The sequence below is a fragment of the Myotis davidii genome, unplaced genomic scaffold (genome assembly GCF_000327345.1).
Source record: "Myotis davidii unplaced genomic scaffold, ASM32734v1 scaffold17, whole genome shotgun sequence".
NCBI lineage: Eukaryota > Metazoa > Chordata > Mammalia > Chiroptera > Vespertilionidae > Myotis > Myotis davidii.
The window spans coordinates 718,037-744,305 of NW_006288624.1; the positions used below are offsets into that span (position 1 = coordinate 718,037).

The 26,269-nt window shown below is 50.9% G+C and overlaps 1 protein-coding gene across 10 annotated transcripts in view; it reads right to left on the reverse strand.

Annotated features, from left to right (window-relative positions):
- The window catches only part of RGS6 (regulator of G-protein signaling 6), a 486,920-nt gene that overhangs the window by 26,320 nt on the left and 434,331 nt on the right, over positions 1-26,269 (reverse strand). For 5 of the 10 annotated variants that reach the window (XM_015562012.1, XM_006760723.2, XM_006760718.2 and 2 more), the window contains exons 16-17: positions 15,582-15,671; positions 11,765-11,818 (exon numbers count right to left, since the gene is read on the reverse strand). In XM_015562012.1, coding sequence (XP_015417498.1) covers positions 11,765-11,818; positions 15,582-15,671 — 144 coding nt within the window. Of the gene's footprint in view, positions 1-11,224; positions 11,638-11,764; positions 11,819-15,581; positions 15,672-26,269 lie in introns of those variants that run through there. The other 5 variants (XM_015562014.1, XM_015562015.1, XM_015562013.1 and 2 more) reach the window with 4 other exon arrangements.

The following is a 26,269-nucleotide window of genomic DNA, read 5'->3' on the forward strand; positions in this document are numbered from 1 at the left end:
GTTCATGGAGCTGGTCACTGTAATAAACAAATGTGCTTGGCACGCGTTGTCATAGATGGGATACCCACTCCCCATCTTTAACTACAAAGTAAACATGATACCTACCTCGCGGAATATCGTTGGAAATGAAATAAGGTCATAAGAGCTAAGCATGGGCTGCAGATGATCATAACAATGAAAATGATAATATAAGGAACTATGCCTGAGCACCCACACTACAAACACTGTGCTAAGCACCTCAGATTTCCCCCACCTAATCATTTCCTTGTCTCTCTCCTTTACAGAGGAGGAAACCGAGTAGCCTCCGTCACCCAGCTGAGTGGTAGGGCCGGAGTAGAACCCAAGTCCCTCTCAGGCCAAGCCCAGCATGATGCCAACGTCCACAGTATATAACACGACGAGCCTCCAAGAAATGAAAGCCACTCCCCACGTAATGCCAACAGCCACTCGGTGCAGTCTGCTTCCTTACACCCACTGGGCAGCTGAGCGACTCGCTGGGGTCTTACTCCCGTATCAGGTGGAGGGATAGGGTGCACCCGGGGCTGCCGTCTCTAACCAGCCCACTTCTCTACCTTCTGGTGGGCGCAAAAGGGACGCTGTGTCCCGCTGGCAAAGCCAGCAGGTCATCTGCAGTCGGGCTGAGAATGCCGTTGGGGAGAATGTTGCTGCCAGGTTTTGGACAACATTAACCCCAGCTGGTTGGTGGTGCTCAGGCATTCCACATGGCTGGCTACTGACAGGTTCAGGACAGACTGGACAGCTCAGGACAGGCAGCTGCAAGGGGCCAATGGGAGCCTCTCTAAACACACTCCTGCCAGGGTGAGATGCATCTCGCTGTGCGTAAGCCGTGTGTCCTGGCAGGAAGGAGAGGAAGGGGACTGTCACTCAACCTGAGCGAAGTAGCTGAAGGGCCGTTTGGGGGCTCTGGTGGCCACCACCCCGCCTCCACCCCTTCCTGGTGACCCTTCTCAGAATGCCCTGTAGATCTAGAAACAGCAGGAAAGCTCAGATTGAGGGCTCGCACAGCTGTGTCATTACCAAGGAAACCTCCATGCGGCATGACCGCTGGACGGTGATGGCTCGCAGACGCTAACGACAGACACCTTTCCATCTTTAGAATTATGCCCGGCATGGCACGGCCTATGTCCTCCAGGTGAGATGACCTGTCAGAATGTCCCCACTGGGCTTCTGCAGGTTTGCTGCAGGTGACAGGGTGGGCTGAGGCTTTCACTGGCTGCTCCATCTCCATTTCCCAACTTCAGCTGTGAGTCGGAAAGACCAGGCCCTCCAGCCTCGCTTAATGGGGTTCAGCTGCACCGTGCCCTTGGTGCAGATGAGAAGGAGGGTCTCCGACCCTGTGGAAAAGTATGGGTGTCCCCCGACCCCCCATTTCTCTCTCCCCTGCCTCTCCTGTCGAGGCACCAGTCAAGCCTGATCAAGTTTTAAAGCAGCATTTGAGAGAATCGACTCTGGGTTTGCTTTAGCTTTAAAAAATGTCCTATTAAAACTTCACTGCTTTACCCAGATCGCCATGTTTAATGAGAGGCCTCAAAGAATTTGAAAGCAAAAGATGAGGAGAGGAAAGAGCCATAAGCTATAATCACCATAATGATTCAATCCCATGATGAGCTGAAGGCAGCCCTGGCGAAGCCCGGGAGACAGGGAGAGTCTTTGAATCGGGCTGGTCCTCAGGACGGCTGGCGGGCCCTCCCCCTCCCCTGCGCTGGGCTGAGGAGGACCCTCCGGGCAGGGCCAGGGGGAGGGCCCGGGAGGCAGCTTCCACCCGGTCTGGGGCCTCAGGGCACATTCAGCTCCTGGCCAGGCAGAGATGCTTTCCATGGCAACTTGCCCACCTGAAACCTGCAACTGGCTTTATCATCTTTTCTGCTCTCAACAAGACACCTTTTCTGAGTGGGAATAATGGCAGGCCAAGCTTTCTCCAACGCGGAGCCAGGGTGCCCTCCGTGCCTGCCCACCCAGCTGTGCTCCGCCTGACTGCCCTCAGCCGCTCAGCCTCCCTGTGCCAGCGGGTGCCCGTGCCCTCTGCTCAGTGACCTCTCTGGGGCATCCAGGGGCGAGCCCTGTTGTCCAGGGCTCAGCTGCAACAGCAGCAATTGCCTTGAGAAACAAACAACCCTACAAATAGAAACCTCCAGAAAGCAAGGGTGGCATGAAGAGGGCAGCAATTCCACTCCCTGAGTTTCCCCTGCTCAGCTGGCTTTTTCACCCTCAAGGCAGAGGCGAATCCGACTCCTGGATCCCTCTCCTCCACTCTCAGCAAACTCCCTCCATAGGGTCCATTCTTCTCTTCCACGGCTTATTCATAAACCACAGAATAAAATGCAGAAGGACCCACTGGACAGGCAAAGCATCAGAGGATTCCAGATGGAAGAGATGCTGGAATCCAACTTGGCGCCTACTCTACAGTACCCTTGGCCATTCAGCTTGAGTGTTTCTAGGGAGCTCACTGTTCCTTGAGGTGATGTGTTCCCCTGCTGGGAAGTTGCTACTGTTAGACTATGTTTCAGTAGAGTGGACCTCCCCATACCTTTTCCCCATTGGTTCTAGCTATGTCTGGAACAATACAGAAATGTCCGCTCACTCTGGAAGACAAATAGGTATGTCTTACGGTGGTTATCGAGTCTCTTTAGGGGCAAAACATCTTTTCTACTTCATTCTCAGCTGACATGGCTTCCAGAAGCCCCAGCTATTCTGGCTGAACTTTTCTGGGCTGTTAAAGTTCTTGATAAAATGTGCGGGCTTAGAACCCAGACGCTACACGGTCTAGAGCAGCACAGAGGGCAGTGAATCGCTTCTCTCTTCTGACCACACCCCATTTGTCACTGCAGCCAAACGTTGTTGTTTTTTGTTTTTTTTGTTTTGTTTTTTTTATATATTTTATTGATTTCCTACAGAGCGGAAGGGAGAGGGATAGAGAGCCAGAAACATCCATGAGAGTGAAACATGGATCAGCTGCCTCCCGCACACCCCTCACTGGGGATGTGCCCGAAACCAAGGTACATGCCCTTGACCGGAATTGAACCTGGGACCCTTGAGTCCGCAGGCCGACGCTCTGTCCACTGAGCCAAACCGGCTCTGGCCCAAACATTGTTTTTTAAAAAAGTGGCTGCATCCTGCTTTTGCTTACATTAAGCATGCAGTCAACTACAGCCCCAGAATTTCTTTTTTACTTGAATTTTAGTGAAAAATTCAAATGCCATCCTATAGTTCTGAATACTTTTTTATCATAAATGTTATCTGGTTAAATTTTATCTAGTTGTTTCTGACCCATTATCCCACCTGAAGGAGACGCTTTTCAAATATAATTTTATTATCTGCCAAATGAGCAAAACCTTCTAGGTTTGGGTCTTTGAATAGGATTGGCATGCACTGACCACCAGGGGGCAGCACAGAACAAAGGGAGGCCATGGGGACAATTTGCATATTAGGCTTTTATATATATACACTAGAGGCCCGATGCACGAAATTCGTGTATGAGGCTCGGCCCTCACAGCCGTGGCGGCTTGCCTCAGCCCTCACAGCCCTGGCTTTGTCCAGGTCATCCGGAAGGATGTCTGGTCTAATTAGCATATTATGCTTTTATTATTATAGATAGATGGATTAGCCCTCTTACCAGCCATTAAGACACTGTGGATATACTGTTTTACCTAATTATGGGCAAACACAGAGGGAGTAGAGGTGAGGGGGAGAGGGATGGAAATGGACATTTTCAACCTTGGTGGACAAATAGCAGGTCACAAATAGTTTCTGGAGGAGAGTCGCGTCCCCCTGTTAGTCATCCTTCTATGTAAGCCGGGCTGATAGGAGGGTGTGGGGAGTTCCTTCCAGATATCACACTGGCCAGCCCAACCCTGCTTGGGGCTGTGGTGCCACTGCTCAGGCCAAAGTGATTTGACCGTGACTCGGGGCCATGGATGAACCGTGGCCATTTGACCCCTGCCACTGCAATACAGTCCCAACCCTGTCCACCCCCCCATCCACCCTGGAACCGCGGAATAAACACCCAAGGGCCTTTCTCTCATTGGCCTTGGGGGAACATCACTAGACTGAAAACTCATTGTCCCACTTGCCATTCTGCTTCATAGCAACGTTTTACAGATTGTTCCTGTGTACGGATTTGTGTCCACCCTCCTTCCAGAATGCCACGCTCCCCAAACTGCATTACAACCCAAGATACTCATTTGCTGCTTAAAAAGGGGGACGCTGCCGAGTGGTTTTCCCCAGGAGCTCATTTCGGGGGTGCGGGGGGCGGGGGTGCGGTGGAGATCTCACTTCTCAGCCTTCAAGTCCTTAGCCCTGGAGCTCTCTGACCTCTCACTCTCCAGTCGGGCACAGGTGCAGGTTCTTCTCCCTGACCTTGACTGTGGCAACTTCATCCCCTCCCTTGGTTCCTGCTGTTCCGCGGCCTAACGCCTGGTGGTTTCGCTCTCCTGCCCTCTGGGTGGCGCTACTGCTGTCCCCGAGTGTCTTCATGTCCTGCTATCCATGCTGCTGAGGGCCCTGCAGTCACCTTCACTCTCTGTCTTTTCACTGGACAGATGGGAGCCCGGAGCTGCCAGAAGTCTGACTGGATGAGTGACAAGGGACAGGCTGAAAGCTCCTTCTAGAAGGATGCCTTTCCTGAGTGGGGGATGGGAAGAAGGCTCTGTTGTGGCAAAGGGCTGCAGGTCACCTCCCGAAATAGATTCCTGCCTGGCACGTACACACCATGTGCCCCAGCCTGCCTTGTGGAGACGGGCAGGGGATGCGATTGGATCCGAATCAGTGGCTGTAAACACACAGCTGTGCCTTTCTGCCTCGGAGGACTTGGGTTTGCACTTGACTGCTCGCACTCGGGGTCAGGGGAGGCAGGAGGGGAGCAGCAGGGAGGGGCCAGAAGAACCTTGCTCTTCCTGTGTCCCCATGTGTGGGGGCTGTCACGCTGTGTTTTTTCTCTAAGTGGCACTCCACAGGGAGGACATTTTTGCTGCTTTTGATTGACATGTTGAAGCATCAACTGAAACAGTAGGGGGGAGGGCGGGGGAAGGAGGGACGTCAGTCCTTGTTCCAAAAAAGTGGCAGGGACCAGGGCCAAGTTACTCACAAATGACAATCTCTGACCCTTTCCTCCCCAGAGTTTCAGAAGAGGACTCCATCCCCCACCACATTGAATCACTTCATTGTTTGTCTTCTCTGTATCCACCAGCCAAGCTGATTCAGTTGTCTTACATTTAATAGTTTGTTTATAGAAAATAGACATTTTCATTTTTCAGCTACAAAATTATATATATATATATATATATATATTGATTTTAGTGAGGAAAGGAGAGAGAAACATCAACGATGAGAGGGAATCATTGATTGGCTGCCTCCTGCACGGCCCACACTGGGGATCAAGCCTACAACTTGGGCATGTGCCCTGACCTCCTGGTTGGTCAACGCTCAACCATTGAGCCATACTGGTCGGGCCAAAATTATAATATTAAATATACGTTTTCAGCTTTACTTGGAGCCAAGATGGAGACGGTGGGTAGGGACCAGGGAAACTTAACCTACCACTGACTGTGAGCAGGGTTACATGGGCTCTCGGCCCTCAGTTCTAAGAGAGGACAGTCAGTGACCAGCTGGCCCAGAGGTCTTCAGGGAACGGGAAAGTGTGGTGGCAGGTGAGCAGCAAAGTGATGCTGAGGACCTCACATGCTCACTTTTCACTCCTTTCTATGCCCCACAATGCACTGAGGTGGCAGCACCCACAGAGGAGCCCGCTCCTCTGCCCAGCTGACCTTGCCCCCCAGACCTGACACACCAGGCTGGTTGTCCATCCCAGGAGGGAGGGGAGTGCAGAACTGGCAGTTGCCCTCCTGGGGTCACAGTGTGAGAGGGAGCCCTGGGCAATACAGGGAGCGAGCCTGTGGCTTAGGCAGCCTGCGGCACTCTGGTGCTTTATCCTCCAATCCTGTCAAAAAATTTTAAATACACACCCAACTCAATTCTCTCCATGGCTTATTTCCAGGCCTCAAAGGCTGCAGCCACTTCCAGGGCAGGAAGGCAGCTCCTCTCTCATTCAGAGAATGATTAGCACAGCCCAGAAATCTTAGGATGGAGAGGAGCATGGACCTGAAGATACTACCAGCTGGAGAAGTCCATACAGATGATCTAGTTCAAGCCATTGTACAGAGAAGACCATGCTCAGAGAGGGCTAGTGATTTGCCTGAGGCCACACAGCTCCTAGGTTAAGGCTGAAAACAGGAACCACTCTGCGTGGGGGCTGCTGAGCAGTTTCACAGAGTCCCAGGAGAAGTCTTCGCTGTTCCAAAGGGGAAGATTTTCACGCAATCCCTCCCAAATATTGCTATGGAAGGCCACCTCCATCGGGAGGCAGGTGGGGTTTCACTACTGCTGGATCTCGGGTCTCTGATATGGGAGATGCTGGCCATTGAGTCTGTGACCCAGTGGTTCCCAAGGGGCCCAAGGACTGTTTGCAATCAAAACCAACCCCGTGTAAAGAATTTTAGCCAGTTGTCCCTTGCCGCAGGCTGGAAAACTGCGGTCGAAGCCTTCTGGAGGCTCTGCTGGGTCTAGATTTGCAAACTCAGCGGCCTGGCCTGCACGCTGTGCCCAGGACTGGCTGAGGGGGAGGGGAAAGCAGCCTCCTCCGGGAGGGAGCTGCTGATGCCAGGTTGGCTGAACACCCCAGGCATCTGCCCTCTGCCTCGCCTGCCAGGGGCCTCGGTCATCCATTTCTGGCTCAGCACCTGGGTCTGGAGCAGGGGTTTCTTCCTGCAGAGCCACTGGGAGGGGTTGGGAGAGATGAGCTGCCGGCTTTTTAGTTCTCATTAGCTTTTCCTTGGCTTTAGCTGGGGAGGGAGGGATGGGCAGGTGGGGATGCATTCCTTGGCAGGCAGGACAGAAATGCCTGTTGCAGAGATGCCACTGGGCACATGCCAAGGCTCCCTCAGTCCCCCGCCCTTGCTGTTTCAAGTCCAAGGAGCACCTTGACGAAGCCCAACTGAAATGTTCTCTTAGGAAGGGGTGACCTGGTCCTGGTCCTCATCACCACTCTCCTCTGTGGCCTCCTGTGTGCCCCCATGCCTCATCTTTGGAGCCCAAGGTGGCAGCTGATGAGGCTCTCAAGAGGGCAGCTGAGGATTCGACTGAGTTCCCAGGCCAAGGTGTCAGGGAGGCTAATGCCAGCGCCACTTGGAGCTGCCATGCCTCCCAGTTGAAGTGCCATCACTCTGAGGACCTGCACCCAAGGAGCAGGGACTTTCTCTAGCTTCTCCTCCCCAGGCTGATGACTGTGGCCACCATCCCCCAAAGACACAATCTAATCACTCCTGTTGAGTCTTGGCTAAGGGCCCTTTGATCCTCTTGCCTCTTCCCATGCGTCCCCCGGGTCCTCTATGTCAGAGTCAGCTCCTGGGAGGCTGTCCCCACTCCATGGTAGACCCCGAAGTAATGAGCATGCCTAGGAGAGCACAGGGAGGGTGAGCCCTGCGGCTCTGGTCACCCTCACGTCTGTCAACCGCAAAATCAGGAAGGCGGCAGGGAATGGCAGGCTGGTTGGCGCTGAGTGGCAGGAAGTGGTCTTTAGTTTGAGAACCTTCCTCCTCCCCCCCATCGGTAATGCCTGGGGCTTCCCACCAAATAACCCGAAAGGAGGTGGCTGGTGATGCCAAGGCAGATGTTTCCTACCGTGGCTCTCATATTTTATAGTCACTGTGAAAGGAAGCTCCCTGCGGCCAGGGCCAGGGAGAGACAGGCTCCGTTCATTGGACGGGAGGCCATGTCTGGGGCCGCCTCTGAGAAGCTGCATGCGTTACGGGTCTTCCTGAGATTGGGGCTCCTCGGACCAGGACCGCCATGGTGTGAGTCATTCACTGCACAAGAGCAGCTGAGGGTCCATGGGAGCTGGAATCCAGCCTGGGCTTTGCGTGGCCAGCTGTGCATCTGTGAGGCCGGGCCCACGAGAGGGAGTCCTGTTTCTGTTTCTGACAAAGCTGCAGTGTGGGCTGGCTGCGCCGTACCATGACTTTCAGTTTGTTCGGTTCTGAAGCTGGGCCCTCCCTGTCAAGTAAGCAGGGCTTTGCACAGGCTTGGTGGTTCCAGTCGCCAAAACCACACAATGCTTGGCCCAGCCTGTCCCCAGACATTTGCTTTGTGTATTCAAGGTCTGGGTGACTCCGCAAGAAACTCCTATTGGAAGGAGAAGCTCACACAGAACTGCCTCTTTTGGGAGTTGCAAGGCCCCTCCTGCACACAAGGAACATGGCCCTCGCAGCACCCATGAACTGCATTAGACAACCCTCCAGGATCTCATGTCAAAGGGGGTGTCTGTCACCTTCGACAGGTAATCCCTCCGTTCACGATACACCTGAGACTTGGAAAGAACAATGTGCTTTCTCCAAATGTCCCTCCTTTTCCAAGAAAAGAAAGGACATTTGCATGGGAGAAATTTGGATTCAGATTCAGTCTTGATAAGAAGCTAGTTGATGGAGCTAACCAACCACCAAGATCAACATTTCTTGCTACCAATTAGTCCTCAATAGCAGCTGGTCTCATATTCTTGATCCCCGAGCTGCCCAGCTGTACGCCTTCATTTTCCCATTATTAGCCCCAGGACATGGATGGTCTTTCCACACATCTTTCCCAGCACCGTGACAATGCTACTGAACTAGCCTTTCGTTGAGTTTTATACTGCACAGTATCTAGCAGATGAAATATTCAGGTTGACCTCCTTTTATAGAAATCAAGCACCTCAGGCATACTGGCTGATTAGAACCCCGGGTTTCTGAGACCAAGTTCTTGGGATCCAGCCTCAAATACCCTGAGAGTTGCCATTGTTCTATGGCAGCGGTTCTCAACCTGTGGGTCGCGACCCCTTTGGCGGTCGAACGACCCTTTCACAGGGGTTGCCTAAGACCATCCTGCATATCAGATATTTACATGACGATTCATAACAGTAGCAACATTACAGTGATGAAGTAGCAACGAAAATAATTTTATGGTTGGATCACAACATGAGGAACTGTATTTAAAGGGCCAGAAGGTTGAGAACCATTGTTCTATGGCCATGGGCTGTTCCCTCAAACTCAGCCGCCTCTCATGGGGATGAGGTGTCATCCCAAGAGCACATGGAGCATGGATGAATCAGTGCAAATTCATCTCCATTTCCACCACTGGAACCAAAACACCAGGACGCACCACCCACTAAAGTCTTTATAAAAGAACAGCAGGAAATTTAGGATTTTTTTTTTTAAGTTTGGGCCTTTTATCATACAGCTGCTAAAAATTTCAAGAGCTTGGGAATTCTTCTCCTTCAGCCGGCCCTGAAAACACCTCTGTGAAATCTCCCCTGTGCACACTCCAGACCCTGGGAACGTGTCTGGTGCTTTCTCATTCCAAACGCTTCGTTAACAGACCCTGGAGGACCACTGAACCAACACCGCTTCTGGGATGAAGGGACATCGACAAATGCTCTTCCCAGAGCTTCAGCAAGATCATTCTCACCTTTTCTGTTACCCACTTCTCATGCAAAGCAGCCTGGAGATCTTTGGATGTCTCATCTTAATACTGGTCTTCCTCTCTCACACCCTTGGCTCCTGCGGCCAACCTGGAGGGCCTCCATGGGGCTCTAGGGTTCTGCCTTCCCAGTCTCCACCGACAGACGAAGTTGCCTTATAGTACATGCAGGGCCTGTCCACAAAATCCCCAAGTATCCTCTGCCCACACATCCTGGCCTCAAAAGAGATGGAGAGGAATAGGTCCCTACCGCTCTCTATCAGGCCTCGCCTTAGACAGCCTGTGGCACCTCCCCCCCCACCCCCATTAATTCTCACCCGGGGATATTTTTCCATTGATTTTTAGGGAGAGTGGAAGAGAGAGGGAAAGACAGAGAGAAATATCGATGTGAGAGAAACACATTGATTGGTTGCCTCCTGCATGAGCCCGGACCAGGGCCCAGGCCAGGGAGGAGCCTGCAGCCAAGGTACGTGTCCTTGACCGGAATCCAACCCAGGACCCTTTGGTCTGCAGACCGATACTCTATCCACTGAGCCACACTGGCCAGGGCCTTGAGGTGTGAAATCACATGGCCGTGGCAAGCCAGCCATGACAGACAGGGGACAGCAGGCCTCACATTTTGTATGTTCTGACTTTTCAGGAGGAAAGGCCATAGAGAGGGAGACCGAAGAAGAGAAGAGATGAGCGCCCATATTTTAAGTGCCATCTACTAGGGCCACCATGATGTTTACATCTAGCAAATTCAAAATGACGTTTAAATTCAGCTAAAGTGCATCAAGTTTCACCTCGGTCAGTGATGGCGAACCTTTTGAGCTCGGCGTGTCAGCATTTTGAAAAACCCTAACTTAACTCTGGTGCTGTGTCACATATAGAAATTTTTTTGATATTTGCAACCATAGTAACACAAAGACTTATATTTTTGATATTTATTTTATATATTTAAATGCCATTTAACAAAGAAAAATCAACCAAAAAAACGAGTTCGCGTGTCACCTCTGACACGTGTGTCATAGGTTCGCCATCACTGACCTAGGTAAAAAACTAGGTTGCTCTCAACCCAGAATTCTTAGATTTTATGCTAAAAGGATGAAATAAAGATGCTAATCATGCAGTAGTCCGGTTTTACAAGGGCTTCTCTCTTCAAAAGAGGGGGAAAAAGGCAAGTGGGCATCAGAGGGTTCTCCCCTTGGGAAGAGAAGAGAGGCCAGTTCCATTTGTGGGATCCCTGCTCCCGGCTGCCATGTTAGTTCCCTCTGGTTTGATATGAACAGCGCAGGCTGGGGCCCAGGCACTCAGCAACTTGTAAGTGAATGACAAGGAAGTGAATGAGTGGGATTGAATTCTGTGCACCAAGCCCTAGGCCCAAACCTTACAGAGAACGGCATGGAAAGGAGAGATGGGTCTGTGCTGTCTTATAGACCGTAGAACCGAATCTCTGCTGTGCACCATGGGAAGACCATTCGTTCTGCACTCTCACCTGTTACCATGGGGTCTCCTATGTGCCCCCGGCACCAGTCTCTGCCTCATCTAAACTCAGTGCGCATGGGGTAAGGCCACTTCCCTACGGGGCCAGTGAACCCGCAGCCCATCGTGACTCCCTCAAGGCCTTGCCCCTGGGAGTGCAGGGACAGAACAGGGACCTGCTTCCCCCTCCTCCCCAGGGCCACCTGCCCTCTTCTCCCTGTCACGCTATGCACATGAGGCTGACGAGGACGGTAAGTCATGCAGAGGCCACTAACACACGCCAGCTAGACCATGCAGCACGGCCACCTCCTGTGCACGCGAAAGCCGCCTACACAGCAGCAGCAGCAGCTCGTCGCCCACTCCCACGGGCCGGCCGGCGTTCACAGAGGGAAATTTGGAATGTTTTTTATAGATGAGCTACGGTTCCGAGCCAATTTATTTCGTGAGACAGTTCGATGGCCTCCTCCCTGGGCTGCTGCAGAAGATGCACAAACCGCGCAGCCCGCAGGGCGGCGGGCGGGTCCTCTCTCCTCGGAGCCCTGCACGGAAGGTCAAAGGCGAAGCTCGAGGCTGGCGGTCGGGTGTGCACCTTCTGCAGAGGGAGCCGCTTGGTCTTTTGCAAATCCATCCCTAGAAGTGAAGCTGCAGACACTTGCAAAAGAAAAGGGATGTGTTGAGGGGGAAAGCACTGGACGCCCTCCCACCCCAGGGGGAAGGACAACATAAAAGAACTGAGAAAACCAAAGGCACGTGAGGGAACAAAACCAGCTGAACTTACCACACTGCGAGTGAACTTTTCTAAGGAAGTTCTACGACCTTGCTCACTTTCTGGCTTTAGGAAAAACAAACAAAAAAAAGGTAGGGAGAAAAATACAGGGGAAAAAAATCTTCAGCTTACACGTGGTTTCCAAACAGCACAGCGGCAGCAAATGGACAGAAAAGCAAAACAGGGCGCAGAAACGGGAAGAGAGAAGCAGCCAGCGCTGTATGCAAGGGTCAGTGGGGCAGACAGGAAACAGAAGCCCCGGGAGATGCTGCTCCTTGGAGCAGCGAGGGGAAGGTGTGTGCGCCTCCAGGGCTCATTAAACGTCCTGGGGGCTCAGCAGGAGCCAGGCAGCTCTGCAGCCCCCAGGCAGCAGTTGGGGCTGTCTGCTCACTGCTTTCCATTGGCACTGCCCATGTACAGGAGCCCTGGGTGGTGTGTTCCTAGGCCCACAGGCAGCCATGGGGAGGGAGTGGGGGGAGACAAGAACAGATTAGCTCTCAGGGCCCTCAGGGTGTGCTGATGGGACTTCAAGAAGTGGCTGAGGGTCTGGGTTATGACTTTTCTCTGAGATTTTCCTGCCCAGATGCAGCTAGAAAGTTTGCTACCTTCAGTGATTCCTTCATGGCCCCCCAATGGCCCTGATTCTGGGTCCTTAGATAAGGAGAGTCTACCCACGTCCTTTGCAAAGGGACTTGGACTTCAGAGGAAGGTTCTGGAAAGAAAATGCTCTCAGTACCCAGGCAGGTGACCCCTCCCAAGGTTTACTCACAGTTCTCACAGTTGGCTGCAGGAGGGGCAGGACTTTTCTAGGGAACTCTTAGCTGAGGGGCCTCCAACTGGGGCAAGAAGAGGCAAAGCCCGTGGGCACGCCCTAGGGCTGGGCGCTCACTCCTAGCAGAGGAGGAGACAGGTGTGGTGTGCAACCGACTCCCCAGGTTTTCTGCTTGTTCAAGGAGTTTGGGGAGAGAATTATACCCCAGAGACCTACTAGTTTATCCTAGAACCCTGTCCCAGGGCCTAGAGCTCAAGACTGGGAAATTTGGAGAGAAGACCCACTCACATGGACACACACGCACGCGCGCACACACACACACACACACACACACACACACACAGCAAATAATGTGAAGAAGCAACCTCGGGTCTATGGGTTGCAGCATGTGCGGGCGCAGAGCGGGCTGGCCAAAAAGGTTTATTGAGTGGAATTAATGCAGTTACACATAGATATGTACTCTCACGCTCTCGCACGCACACACACACACACACACACACACAGCAAATAATGGGAAGAAGCAACCTCGGGTCTATGGGTTGCAGCATGTGCGGGCGCAGAGCGGGCTGGCCAAGAGCAGCCACCGGCCCATGTGGACAGGTCAGAGGGCTCCCTTGGCAGTCATGTCCCTCTCCCCTCGGCTGGCTGCCCAGAGACAGGGCATTGTAGAAGGAAAACATGACATTAGGACTCAGCCCTCAGAGCCATGCTGGTCTCTCTCCTGGCAAAGGGACCGAAGTTTCCCCACTTGGCCCTGAGTACCACACCAAGTGTCCACGCTAGGGACCAAGGGACGGCAGAACTCAGCTTCAATACAATGGGTGGCCCCAGGGCATACAGTTGGCCCAGTCAGGCCGGTCTAGGCCCTGCAGCCAGTGACCTGTGCCTGTCTTCCCTGGGCTCTGGCTACCGAGTTGCTGCTGGCAGAGGGGAGCCCTTGGTGGGCTCAGTCGGGTTCCTCTGCCTCGCACGGCCTCTCCCCTCCCAGGATCCTGGTATTTAATTGTCTTGGAGGAACCGTCAAAACCCAGCTCACTCGCCCCTTGGAAAGTTGGTACATCAAAGTGACTAACCTTATCTTCCATACTTAGCACAGAAGGTGAGCCAGGGATGAAGGGCCAGAGGCTGTGTCTCCAGAAAAGTGAGGCCCATTCATAGCCCCTCTCTTAGCAGGAAGTGTGACTCTCCCACACCTTTTATGACCTGGACAGTTATAAGCCCATCCCTGAAATCCGAAGATTCTAGGCCTACCTGGAAGTGCCGAGTCACAAATCCAGTCCACGCCTGGAGGCTCTCAGGGGAAGTGGGGGGAAAGGCAAGTTTTGTCACTGTTTTTGGAAACAATTAACCACTGGCTACTGAAAGGGTGTCAACATCTGGGAGGGCTTTCTGTCACAGGAATGGCCCTTAATTTGGGGGTTGGGCAGATACTCCCAATGAATTTCATTGGCAACATTTCATAGGGAGGCCCTGGGTTCCTCCTCAGTGAAGTCTCCTCTATGGGAGGATCTGCAGGCACAGGCAGGCCAGCCCTGCCCAGAGCTGGGCTGCGTTTTCTCTTTGGGCTCAGACCCACAGAAGACGGAACAGCCTCTGGCTGCTGCTGGGTGTATAGAAAGGCCCAGGCAGCTCAGCCCACAGAGCCTCGGGATTTCCCCAAATTGTGATCAGTTCTGGGTCTTGAGCCACAGAAACAAGAAAACACTTACTTGGACATTCTCCCGTGAGATCTGGGCTGGAGACACCCAAAGTCTCCATAACCTTTCTTGAAAAAAATGGGCATCAGACCTTTGTCGGAGCATCAGCCGCTCCTCCTCCCGCCTCTTGCAGGGAACCGGCAAGAGGCCAAGATTCACATTCTCCATCACAGGAGTGACACCTGAGAGGCCCCTGCGGAAGAGGTGAGGCCGAGAAGCTGGGTTTCTGATGACCTGGCTATTCCAGGGTCCGTTACTGATCCCCTGACTATCAGGGGTGTCCTCAGGGCCGCCTAAGGGCAGGAGAGCAGAATACATATGCTCGTGGAGACTCTGGAGTTATGTGGTACCAACCAGATATGCAGACAGGACCCTGGCACAGGAGGTGGACAGAACACGGAGGGAGAAAGGCTACGTGACCCAGAGGCAGCCCACAGAGTGTGGGATGGACACCACGTGCTGAGGGCCTGGGGTCAGAAGGCTGGGAGCAGAGAAGGATGACAATGCTTATATTCTTTAAGGCACATGGCATGGAAGTCGTGGAACTGGGTGCAAGGAGAGCCACACTGAGCCACACGCGGGCCTCAGATCAGAGCTGGAAAGTGCAGAGGATGTACAGGAATCATGAACTGCTTTTTCAGCCTCCCCCTTGTCAGACCCCAGGCCCCTCTCGTCTCTTCCTTCCCTCCTCCCAGGAACCCAGGTGAGTTCATCCCTGCTTCGGTCACCCCTCACCACCTGCATGCTGAAGGTCTCTGGGTCCCCAAATCCAGGTGCTAAGGGCTGCCGGGAACCATGCCATAATTCTCAGTGGAGGAGGGAGAAGGAGCTAGGATATGGCTACTTCTTGGTTAAGAGAAAACACAAACACTGTGGGCGGATGAGGGAAAGGAAGCGCGTGTCAAGGAGGGAAGAATCCCAGCAATGACTTCAGGTGCCAGATGGCCCCTTTGAAACCTACAAGGTTTTCTCTCCATCTCTGAGCTGGTGAGGGAGAGACACCTGTGGGCTGAGGGCTGGACTTCCTAGTGAGGGGCTCTCTCTGATTTCCTAAGGGGTTCACTGGTGTCCTGCCCGCCCGGTACTCCTGTTGTGAGCCACTGTGGTCACACTCCCTGCTGTGGGCACAGCACGCAGAAGGAGGTAATGAGCACATGGAGACAGGATGCCACACCATGGGCCTGGGGGTGGTGACAATCCTAACTGTCTTCCATTGGAGCGGGAGCAGAGAGAGAAGGGAAAGAAGAAAAGAAAAGGTAAATAAAACCCAAGGGATGATATTCTCATTTCACACCAGCAGCAAGCAGCAGGCAAGGATCAATAGTGCTAAGAAAGGCAAGCCTGCCCTTTCCAAAGATACCTTCTTCTTGGCCAGCAGCAAGTCCTGGTAAGCATTTGACCGGAGGAAGCGGGCATAGCTGTCACTCTTCATCAGCTTGTAGATGTGCTCCTGGGGGGAAGGAGGCAGAAGACACAGAAGGAACTGTCAGCCAATACTAAAGGGAATTACCACCCAACCAGCCACCGTTTTAGGAGAGAAATGAACGAAGCGAGGTAAGCTTGTGTGCACCTAGGAAAACTTGCACCATGCTTGTTTTGTGCTTGTGTCCCACCCAGAAACACCAAATAAAACCTATCTTATCTCTTGGAATAAAAGGCCTTTGAGGATCGTGTTCCTGGTGCCATGTTAGGATGCAGTATTGCTTAATGATTAAACCCCAGGCAGAGCAATGAGAAGGGACAAACTATTGACACACTCAACCACTTGGTTGAACCTCAGGGAATTACAGTGAGTGAAAAAGCCCCAGAAGGCTACGCACTGTCGGACTCTCCTGAGGTAGCATTCTTGGAGTGACAAGTTACAGAAACAGATGAGAGATGAGTGGTTGCCAGAGATTAGAGATGGGAGAGGGAAGGAGAGGGAAGGGAGGTGTGATTAGAAGACAATAGACGGATTCTGTGGTGATGGACTAGCTCTGTATCTCAGCACGTCTTACACATGTGATAGAATTGTACAGAGCTAAACACACACATTACACATGAGTACCAGTAAAATTAGGAAATCTGATAAACTCAGTGGATGTAGCAATGTTGATATCATGGCTATGACGTGATATCAGTTTTGTACTACAGTTTTGTACGTGTTACCGTTAGGGGAAACTGGATAACTGGTATATCTCCGTATTATTTCTTAAAAAAAAAATATATATATATATTTCAGAGAGGAAGGGAGAGGGAGAGAGAGATAGAAACATCAATGATGAGAGAGAATCGTTAATAGGCTGCCTCCTGCACGCCCCCTACTGGGGATCCAGCCTGCAACCAGGGCATGCGCCCTGACCAGGAATCCAACTGTGATCTTCTGGTTCATTCTTCAATGCTTTACCACTGAGCCACACCAGCCAGGCTGTATTATTTCTTTCAACTGCACTGGAATCCAGATACATCTCAAAATAAAGTTTAATTAAAAAAGAACTCCACATGCAACGATACAATCGGATCGGTTGTGCATGTCCAGGCCACCAGCTCATCCTGGAAGGGTGCCCTTGGAAGCAGATCATGGGGTAGGTGGGCAAGTATGCCAGGCCTGAGGCGCACATCCAGGAGGGCAGATGCTGTGGCACGGTGCCTTCTCTTCTCCTGGGCTCCTAGAAGTATTTACATTCTGGCTTTGGCAACAAATTTCACCCTTGACTTCCAGCTAATCCCATAGCCTCCTGGTCCCTTCCTAAAAGATCTGTCCTCACTAAGGACAGAGAAAGCCTGGTTCATTAAAAGAGGGGGTTTGTCCATTGAAAAAGGGTTATCAGTTGAAGTGGAATATAGCTCAGCTGCACAGGAAGCCTGGCTGTTGCAGGAAAGGACCTGTGAGGAGGGTGGGTGAGTGGGACTGTCAGGTAGATGGCCTGGTAAGAGAGCATCTACCCAGATGCACATCATAGTTCACCCTATGATGCTGGACCAGAGCTCCAGTGCTCAGGAGAAGGGAGAGCTGGGCAGGGAGGAAACAGCTCAGTTGAGTGCTGGACTGGTCCTTAAGCGCCTCTTCCTACGGGACTCTTCCCAGGGGAGGGGTAGGAGGAGGCATATTTCAGAGATACCTGGCCAGACTGCTGGCACATCCCAGAGGAAGCTGGGGCAAGACCCTCTCCCTACCCACCACAAAGGAAAGTGAAAGCAGAGAACAGGAAACCCCTTGGGCCCCATGTGGATCCCTCTTCGCCCATCTTCAGTTGGATAAGCAGACCTATCTGGGCATCAGCTTCAATCTTCCTCATATTTGTAAAGGCAGGGTGCAGCTCTATTAACAGGAATGGGCCCTCTGCAGGGAGCCAAACAGAATTAACTAGTGGCTTGGATCACAGCCTGCTTTGATAGTCCAGATGTGTTCAGATTTCATACATTTAGTGAGAACATGCCTCGCTGTTTTCCTGTAAATTTCAGACAAAAGTCCGGCCCACTCTAGTTGTAAGTTCCTCGAGGGAACAATATGTTTTTATCTCATCTATGCATAGCATCCAACACAGGGTCAAATGTTAGTGGAACTTACATTGTTCCTTGGTTCACAGAAATGCTTGTTTGAATTTAATGTTCAACACATTTGCAGACTCCATACTAGTTTTGGTTTCTGACCTGATCAGCGTCTGCTCTCTGTTTGGGAGGTGAGTGGGGATTATGCTCAGTCCCCGGGAAGCCCATATGTGAGCATCTTGGTCCATCCTGATGGCCGCAGAGCCCAGACTGAGGGACACGATGGTCTTTGTTTGCATTTTTTTGTCTCTTTAAATTGTCCTAGCACTTAATTCTTAGGTACAGCAGTAAAAAAGAAGGATCGCTTTCTTACCCTTTGAGACAGCATGGAGGGACCTGGAGAGTATTATGCTAAGCGAAATAAGCCAGTCAGAGAACGACAAGTATCACATGATCTCACTCATATGTGGAATCTAATGAACAAAATAAACTGATGAACAAAGTAGATCCAGAGACATAGAAGCATGGAACAGACTGTCAAATCTCAGAGGGTAGGTGGGGGTTGTAAGAGATCAATCAAGAACTTGCATGCATATATGCATAACCCATGGACACAGGCAATAGGGCGGTGAAGGCTTGGGGCAGGAGGTGGGGTTGGGCTAGAAAGGGTCAATAGGGGGAAAAAAGGGGACATACATAATAGTTTCAACAATAAAGATTTAAAAAATTTTAGGTACAAATGTTAACGCAGAGGAAAAACGACTCACTGTCTCCTTATTCTCAGCTCAGGCATCACTTCTGTGTGGCCAACATAGCTAGGTGGCTCTTGACTCATCTGAAGAGACCTGTCAGTCATTCCTGGACCTCCTCTGAATCCCTGTCCAAAGCAACAGGTCCCTGCCTCTTGTTGTGACTTCTTGGAGGAATCTGAATGCCCAGTATGTCTCGCAAAATACCCCATTACCAAGAGGCGGAGGGAAGCCTCTCCTAGCCCAGCCCTTCTGGCCTTGGCAGCGAATTCCACCCCGGCTCCAGCTAATTCGTTCAGCCTCATCATGGGCAGGAAAAGCCTAGTCCACTGAAAGAAAGACCTTATGAATTAAAAAAAGAGCAGGATAAAGCAGATGCCTAAACACTTAATCACGCAAATATATCAGCAATTATTTATTGAGCATCTTGTAGGCGCCAGGCCCTGTGTCAGGCATTGGGATTACAGCCTGAGAAGTCAGAAGAGGTCCCTGCTGTTGTAAAGATTCTATGAGGCAAGACTGATGCACAAAGATCATGGACGGCTGCTATCTAAGTCGTCTCAGACCCAAGTCACTAATTTTGTTTGGCTCCTTGCAGGGGCCCATTCCCATTGGTAAGGTCACACTCTGCTTTTTTAAATATGGAAACACGTTTGAGCTAAAGGCTACAAAGAAGTGAATGTAGAGAGTGCTGTGAACGGGTATGAGTGGCTAGATATGGGGAATTGTTGTCTATCAACCAGAAGGGTCCTCATCAGGGTAGGAAGGTCTTAGCAGACAGAAATGGGAATCCTGCTCTTTGCGGATTCTGCATATACATTTCCCTTTAAGACGGTTGCCTGCAGAGCAGGGGAAACAAACCAGAACCCCCCATAAATCAATAGAGGTCACTGCCAAAAGCTTGGTCTTGCTGCTGTAGAGATTTGTCAACCAGAGCAAGGAGGAAGGAGCAGCAGACAATGGTGGTCTACTCTTGGGGGTGGGGGTCGGGGTGGTGTCAATGTGGGTCAGAGGAGTGGTTGTGCATCACTGTTGTCCTCCCCAGGTCACATGGACAACGTCACAGCCAGAACCAAGGTGGGGATGGTGTGGGAAGAAAGTAGGAGGGAGAACATGACCTCCTGAAGGTGGGTTGAATAAGGTGATCTCACTCTGCCAACCCTGTTGCTAGTCTCTGGCCATCACCAGGACAGTCTCAAATTGCCGTGTCAAAGCAAATGCAAGGCGTGGTCGGAGAAAAGCAGAATCAAGAACCTCTGCAGATCTCCTGTGCCCCCTGCAGGGCCGTGGCTTCACCCCTCTGGACTGGGCCTTCCTTTCCCACAGGCTACAGATCCAGGACTCCTCCACCCACCTCTCCTCCCCCAAGCAAAGCAATGGAGCCTTTGATGTACCCAGTTCTGGAGCTCTGTTCCTTCCTCCTTGCCAGCTTTGTCTTGGAAACACAAAGACAGTAAACAGGGGGTGGGTGAATGGAGTACTGAGGTTTTTCTGGGAATGAGAATTAAGATAGGACTCAGGGTCTTTGGCCAGTTCCCAAATGCAATGAGTTTATCACTGCCAGGGACAGCAAGTGTACAAAGCTTTTGGCAGTGACCTCTATTGATTTATGGGGGGTTCTGGTTTGTTTCCCCTGCTCTGCAGGCAACCGTCTTAAAGGGAAATGTATATGCAGAATCGGCAAAGAGCAGGAGAGCCACGGGTAACACCAGCCAGCCCCTCCAAGAGAATTCCCAAGGGGCCAGAGAAAAAGAAGCTTGCACTTTTCCTCTTCTTCTTTCCCTGGTTTTATCTTTCTCCCTCTCTCCTCCCCTTCCTCTGTGCCCTTTTTTTCTCTCCACTCCCTCCCTCCTCCCTCATTCCCTATCTTCCTCCCTCCTCCCCCGCCCCTTCCTAAAAAAGAGATGATTGAATTGACTATGAAAGCAGCACCACCAGCATCCACACCTGCCTCCCTGACATGGGGGAGGCACCCACTCCAGCATGAGGATGGCTCTCCATAGGCTGAGAAACATGCTCCAGAGCTCCGAGTCATACTGACCATCTCAGCCACACTGCCCAGAGGGGCCCCTCTTCTTCACCCTCATTTCCCTTCTGGGGCCTGGCCCTGGGATAGGGAAGAGGGGGGAAGGTTGGCCTGCCTGGGAGGCTAAGGTGGGAGCAAAAACAACTGACATCAGTAGGGTCCATGCCACATGTGGGAGCCGGAGGGAGTGAGCAGGGCAGGCTCTCTCTAAACCACACCTGCCACAAGTCGATGTTTGGTCAGGACAGTCCTCATTTGGAAATCTCCTTTGTTTTTAGACAAAACACAGGGACCCTCACAAGCATTGGGAAGGTGACCAATCAGACAGTTGCCTGAGGCCTGGGGCCCCAAGCATGCTGGAGCAGTGAACTTCAGAGCACCCTCTGTTTCCTCTTTGCTGTGGGTCCCTAAGACAGCTGAGGTCTCATTTCCCAGCTCTGGGACGGCTGCGAGAGCCCTTCCTGTGAGTGTCAAGTGTCCTACTTTTCTTTTCCCAGGTGCATGTGCCTCGTCTCTGCCCTCCGTCCCCGAGCTTCCTGGAATGACACGCAGACTCTGGGAAGTGCTGAGTCCCTTGGAGGAAGGTGAGGCTGAGGGTCAGAATGTGATGTTGTCTGTGGGGTGGTACAAAGGGAACTGGGCTGGCAGCTCAAGGCCTGGATTCAGGTCCTGACTCTGCCTTCTCCCAGCCCTATCACACAAGCAAACGAAGAAATATAAGTGAAAGCACCGCAAAAATTATATACATGTCAGGTAATAAATATCACTGGACTTCACGGCGGGACTGTTCTTGCCAGAAGTGGATGGGGATGAGAGGAAAGGCCGAAGATTCCCGGGGGAGGAGGAAAGGTGAGCAGAGCCCAACTATATTATTTTAGTTGCTGTTGTTGTTTGCTCTGAATCAGTGCTTATGTTTAAACCAACCTGTTTCACAGATGAGGGTATGAAAACTCTAGAAGGTTAAGTGACTGGCTCAAGTACAGACCAAGAATTCGAACCCAGAACTGTATGACCGCAGAGCACAGCTCTTCCCTTGCAACATGCTGCTTTTCACTGTCCTTGAGTCAGGAGTTTGAGGGGAGTTAGTGGTGCATGGCTGAGACAAAGTCCTCAATGTGGGGCCAGCAGACATGGTGAGGATCTCCTCTCAAGTCCTAATTGGAGCCACCCTAGTAGGAGACCGCTGCTCCCCATTCCCTTTCGGGAACCATTCGCTACCACCATGGTCGGTGATGGTAAGGGACAGGTCATCCAGGGTGGCACAGGCTCTGGTGTCTCACCTCACAGGTTGTGTACAACTTCTTTCATACCAGAGGAAGGTGCCCAACCTGGCAAAGCTCTGGGGCCCTTGGGAAGTCATAAGCAGCAAGTTTGGATCAAAAAAAGTTACCCAGGAGCTCTCCTTTCAAGAGGCTCTTGAACCTCTTAAACAAAAGGTCTTCAGACCTTAGGCATGGTTAGCCAAAGCCTCAGGAAAATTAACATCTTTTCCAACATAGGTCCTACAGGAGGACGGAGGGCGGGACTGCACAGTGGTGGGGAGGACGCATCTGCTTAATAAACACAGGAGAGGCATCACGGCCATATGGACACCCACTTGGGTCAAAGACAGCAGCTTCTTGTCCTCATGGATGCAGCTTTGGATGACCATCCTAGGATCATGTGAATCTTAAATAAGAAGCCCCCATTTGAATTTCTTTGTCCTTCTAAGCAGGGCCTCAGAGGACCTTTTCCACATAATGCAGCATTCAGGTCATAAGAGGGCGTAAGAGTAAATTATCATTTGCCTCTACCCTGCAAAGAATCTGGATAAACATGTTTAATTTAACTGGCCAAAGGGCACAGCCTATTGATGCTCTTCAGTCCCCACGCTTAGATAAGAGTAGCTTCAAAGTTAGCTTTGCATATTGCCTTTTAGCTGCCCAAATATCAGGGGCATTAACCTGGGTGTTTTCCTTTTCCTCTTCAAGGTCATGGGGCTTGGTGCAAGAAATATATGCTCTGAAGCCTCAACAAAAACACTTTGCAATTTAGTTTTCTGATGCCTTCTCTCCAGGAACTACTAGTCTGTGTGGTAATAAACAGAACCCGACCACAAACAACTGATTTGTTCTTTTCAAAAATACATCCCACCCTCTGTGGTTCATCTCCCTGAAATAAAACCACCCACAGGACGAAATGAGTAACTCCTGGAGCAAGCAGAGCCGTGGCGTTCTTTGTTAAAATATGTCTGGCATGGGAAGTCTATCAGGAAATGCCCTCCAATCGAGGATTAATATCAGGAAACTTGGTGCAGTCTTGTGATACTGGCACACAATGCCACCGCCTCCACCAGTGGGGCACGGACGAACAGCTTCCGCCAGGCCAGGAGACTTGGATTTCTGAGGCATTGATGGTGAACATAAACATGTGCTCCTTCAGGCGCTGGTGTTTAAACAACCAAATGTTAGAAGCCCTGTATTCCTTAATCAACTTGCTTTTAAATATCTAAGGTTAGGTAATAATAAAGACTTTGATAAAGGCTTCTTGTCTGTTCAAGATGGGTGTAGACTTCAGGGTGTGTTTTTCAGCTCTTGCATTATCCTGACCTCATTTTGGCTTTGAGATTGCTTTTTGATCTTTTCATGCACAGATGATGGCCAACTAGAGTCTTGGTAACTTAGATTGAAGTCTGCTTAAGGGAAGGAACCCTCCTATGTATAGTATATTCCAAGAGCCTAGAACATCTGTACCTTACATAGGGATTCCAAATTTTGCTGAATTGGCATATTGTAGATATGTAATTAACCTAGTATTAAATGGGTTATACCTACTGTATATGTCCCCTAAGGTTATTTGACAAGCTTTTTCGAAGTGAAAAGTCAAGCCCTAGCTGGCTTGGCTCAGTGGATAGAGCGTTGGCCTGTGAACTGAAAGGGACTGGGTTTGATTCCGGTCAAGAGCACATGCCCGGGTTGTGGGCTTGATCCCCAGTGTAGGGCACACAGGAAGCAGCTGATCAATGATTCTCTTTCATCATTGATGTTTCTATCTCTCTCTCCTTCGCCTTCCTCTCTGAAATCAATAAAAATATATTTTAAAAAAAGTTAAAGCAACAATATATATTTTTTTAAAAAGTGAAAAGCCAAGAGACAAATTGCCCCCCCCCCCAAATGATGGGTACAGCTGAGAGGGCTGTAATTCTGGGATGAGCTGTCAAGAAATTTTTTTTTAAAACCTAACTATGTACAGAGCATTACTTCAGTGTTATAGGGACTTATAAAAGGAAAAGAAGACAAGACCAAATGCCTACTCCCATCAAAGAACTTTTATATCTAGAGGTGCTGGAGGCTCAGACACTGTGGATTCAGGGCGAGGTGGGCATCTCAGCAGATACCATAGGTCAGGAAAATAGTGGGGCTTGGACAGCTAGGGAGCCTCTGAGAGAACCTGCAGGGAACAAAGCCAATGGGCAGAGTTGGTCCACCCCATTCAACTATCAATCCATTTGATGAACAGATTTCCAATCCAATCCAATCCAATCCAATCCAATCCAATCCAACCCAATCCAATCTCAATGAAGTGTTTTCTTGGGCCTGCTCTGTTTTGTTTGTAAAGAATAATGTACTTTTAGACAAGCTCTGCCTACTGGCAAAGAGCCACCGGGGCCTTCTAATTCCTTTGCAGTTTCCCTCAGTATAGAACTCTATAGCCCACAGGTCAAGGTCTCCCAACTTCAATGGGAGAATGGATGTTCATGGAATGGATGGATGGGGTGAGAGACGAATTGAGCAGACCCAGTGACACAGTCCTTGGAACATCATTGGATGTTCTGAGACTTTAAAAATGGAAGCGAGGCAGCCACTGCACCAACCAGTGGACTCTCATCTCCCGCCTGCAGCCTGTGGAGGCTCTGGGAAGGGGCAAATGCCCTAAGGAAGCCCTGGGTTCTTGGTGCTTCCTGTGGTTTCAGTCTGTCCTCCAAAACACGCCGGCAAAGCTGTGGACCGCACGCCCCGAGATTGAGATGTCGCTTGGCTCTAGCTCACTCTGCCCACCGCCATCTGCTTCCCCCTCTTGTAGCTCAAAGCCTTCAAGGCTTTCCTACTGTCTTCAGGGAGAAAAAATTCATATTTCTTAGGATGACCATCCAGGCCCCACAAATATGGCTCCTATATGTTTTTTTCAGCATTCCGCCCCCTGCCGCCCCCTCCAAGAACTCCTTTCACGAGCAGGCATCTTCTTGGGAGAACTCGTTTTCGATCCAGCTGGGAATTATGAGGCCCCAGGGAATGCAAGAGACATTACAGTTTGTGAGCACACATGTATGCATCTGTAGCACTTTTTACTTATATAATTTTCAGGGCTATTGGCTCATCTGATTCCTCAAAAATCCTTAGAGGGTTGAAGAGAAGACACCGCCCTCATTTTACAGATGAGGAAACTAAGGCACAAAGTGAAGGTCCTTGCCTGAGAACACAAAGCAAGTAGGTGGCAATGCGGTCCTCTGAGGCCCCATGGTTGGAAATAGAGATTTCAACCCCCGACATAAAGAACTGAGTCCTTTAAAGAGAAAAAAATCATGGCCCATTTTTCCTTTTTTTCTCCTCTCACAAGGCTAAATCTGTGAAATTGGAACAACACAGCAAACAGCTGAGGGCTATGGTCACAGCCCACAGACCTTTATGGAAGATTTGGTCTTGGCCCAAATTTTCAAAAAAGCCAAATGGATCAGCAAAACACAAGTGCAAATGCTGGGCTCCTGCTGACAGGGTAGCTTGTGAAATATTTCCACAGGAAGCAAACACAGGCAATTAAGTTTGCTATAACAATGCATGTGGTCAAATGAAAACCGAATCCTCAGAGAGAGCCTGCACCCCGCCCCAGTCCCCATTTCAAATGGATCCATAAATCTGGCCGGGCCGTCATCTGACTACTGACCCCTAATAATAGGGCACATGCTCACACTTCCATCGGCATTCTGACTGGGGTAGGGGTGGGGGGGTGCTCTGAGAACCATTGTGACCAGCTGAGGAAGCCACCCAGAGCTCCCAGGTGGGGTCTCAGGTGGGGTCGGGCCTTAGGTGTCACCATTCCCACTTGTCAGATGGGCAAGCTGGAAGAACGTCAATGTATAATCCTAGACAAAGTATGTGGCAGAAGTAGCATCAAAGCCTGCTCCTTGACACTGGGGACCACAGTTTCTATAGCTCTCAGAGTAACAGCCAAGTCCTCAGCACTGACCACCCAGGGGCAGTGTGATCTGAACAGCAGACCCTTGGCCAGCAAGTTGGGAGAACTGAGTGCAAGTCCTGGCTGGTAAGGGGTTGCTAAGATCTCAACCGCCTTTCCTTACCTGGAATGTCAGCATCACTGCTGTGTAGCTGGTGCAGGCAGCAGAGGGGGCCAGGAAGGGTAAGGCAGTGTGAGTGCCATTGGTGCTGGCTGACTTCTTCTTGGTTCACTCTATGTAGAAACCTTTGCAGATGGGGGGTGAGTGGGTGGGAGGGTAGGGGTGTGGGGTGTGTGTGTGGGGGGTTACTGTTACCACAGCAAGATGAAGTCTCCTCTAATCTACTCTCCCAAATAAACTGAAGATGAACCACTCTCGGCCCTCTATCGCTAGCACTCTAGATTTTTTGAAGCATTTCAATGATTTTCATGCATAGGAATCTGAAACTATGGCTTGGTGCTCAAATCCAACCCACTGGCTATTTTTTTTCATCTCTCTCTCTCTCTCTCTCCCTCCCTCTCTCTCTCTCTCCCCTCCCTTCCTCTCTCTCTCTCTCTCAAAATCAATTTTTAAAAATCTTTTAAAAAAAC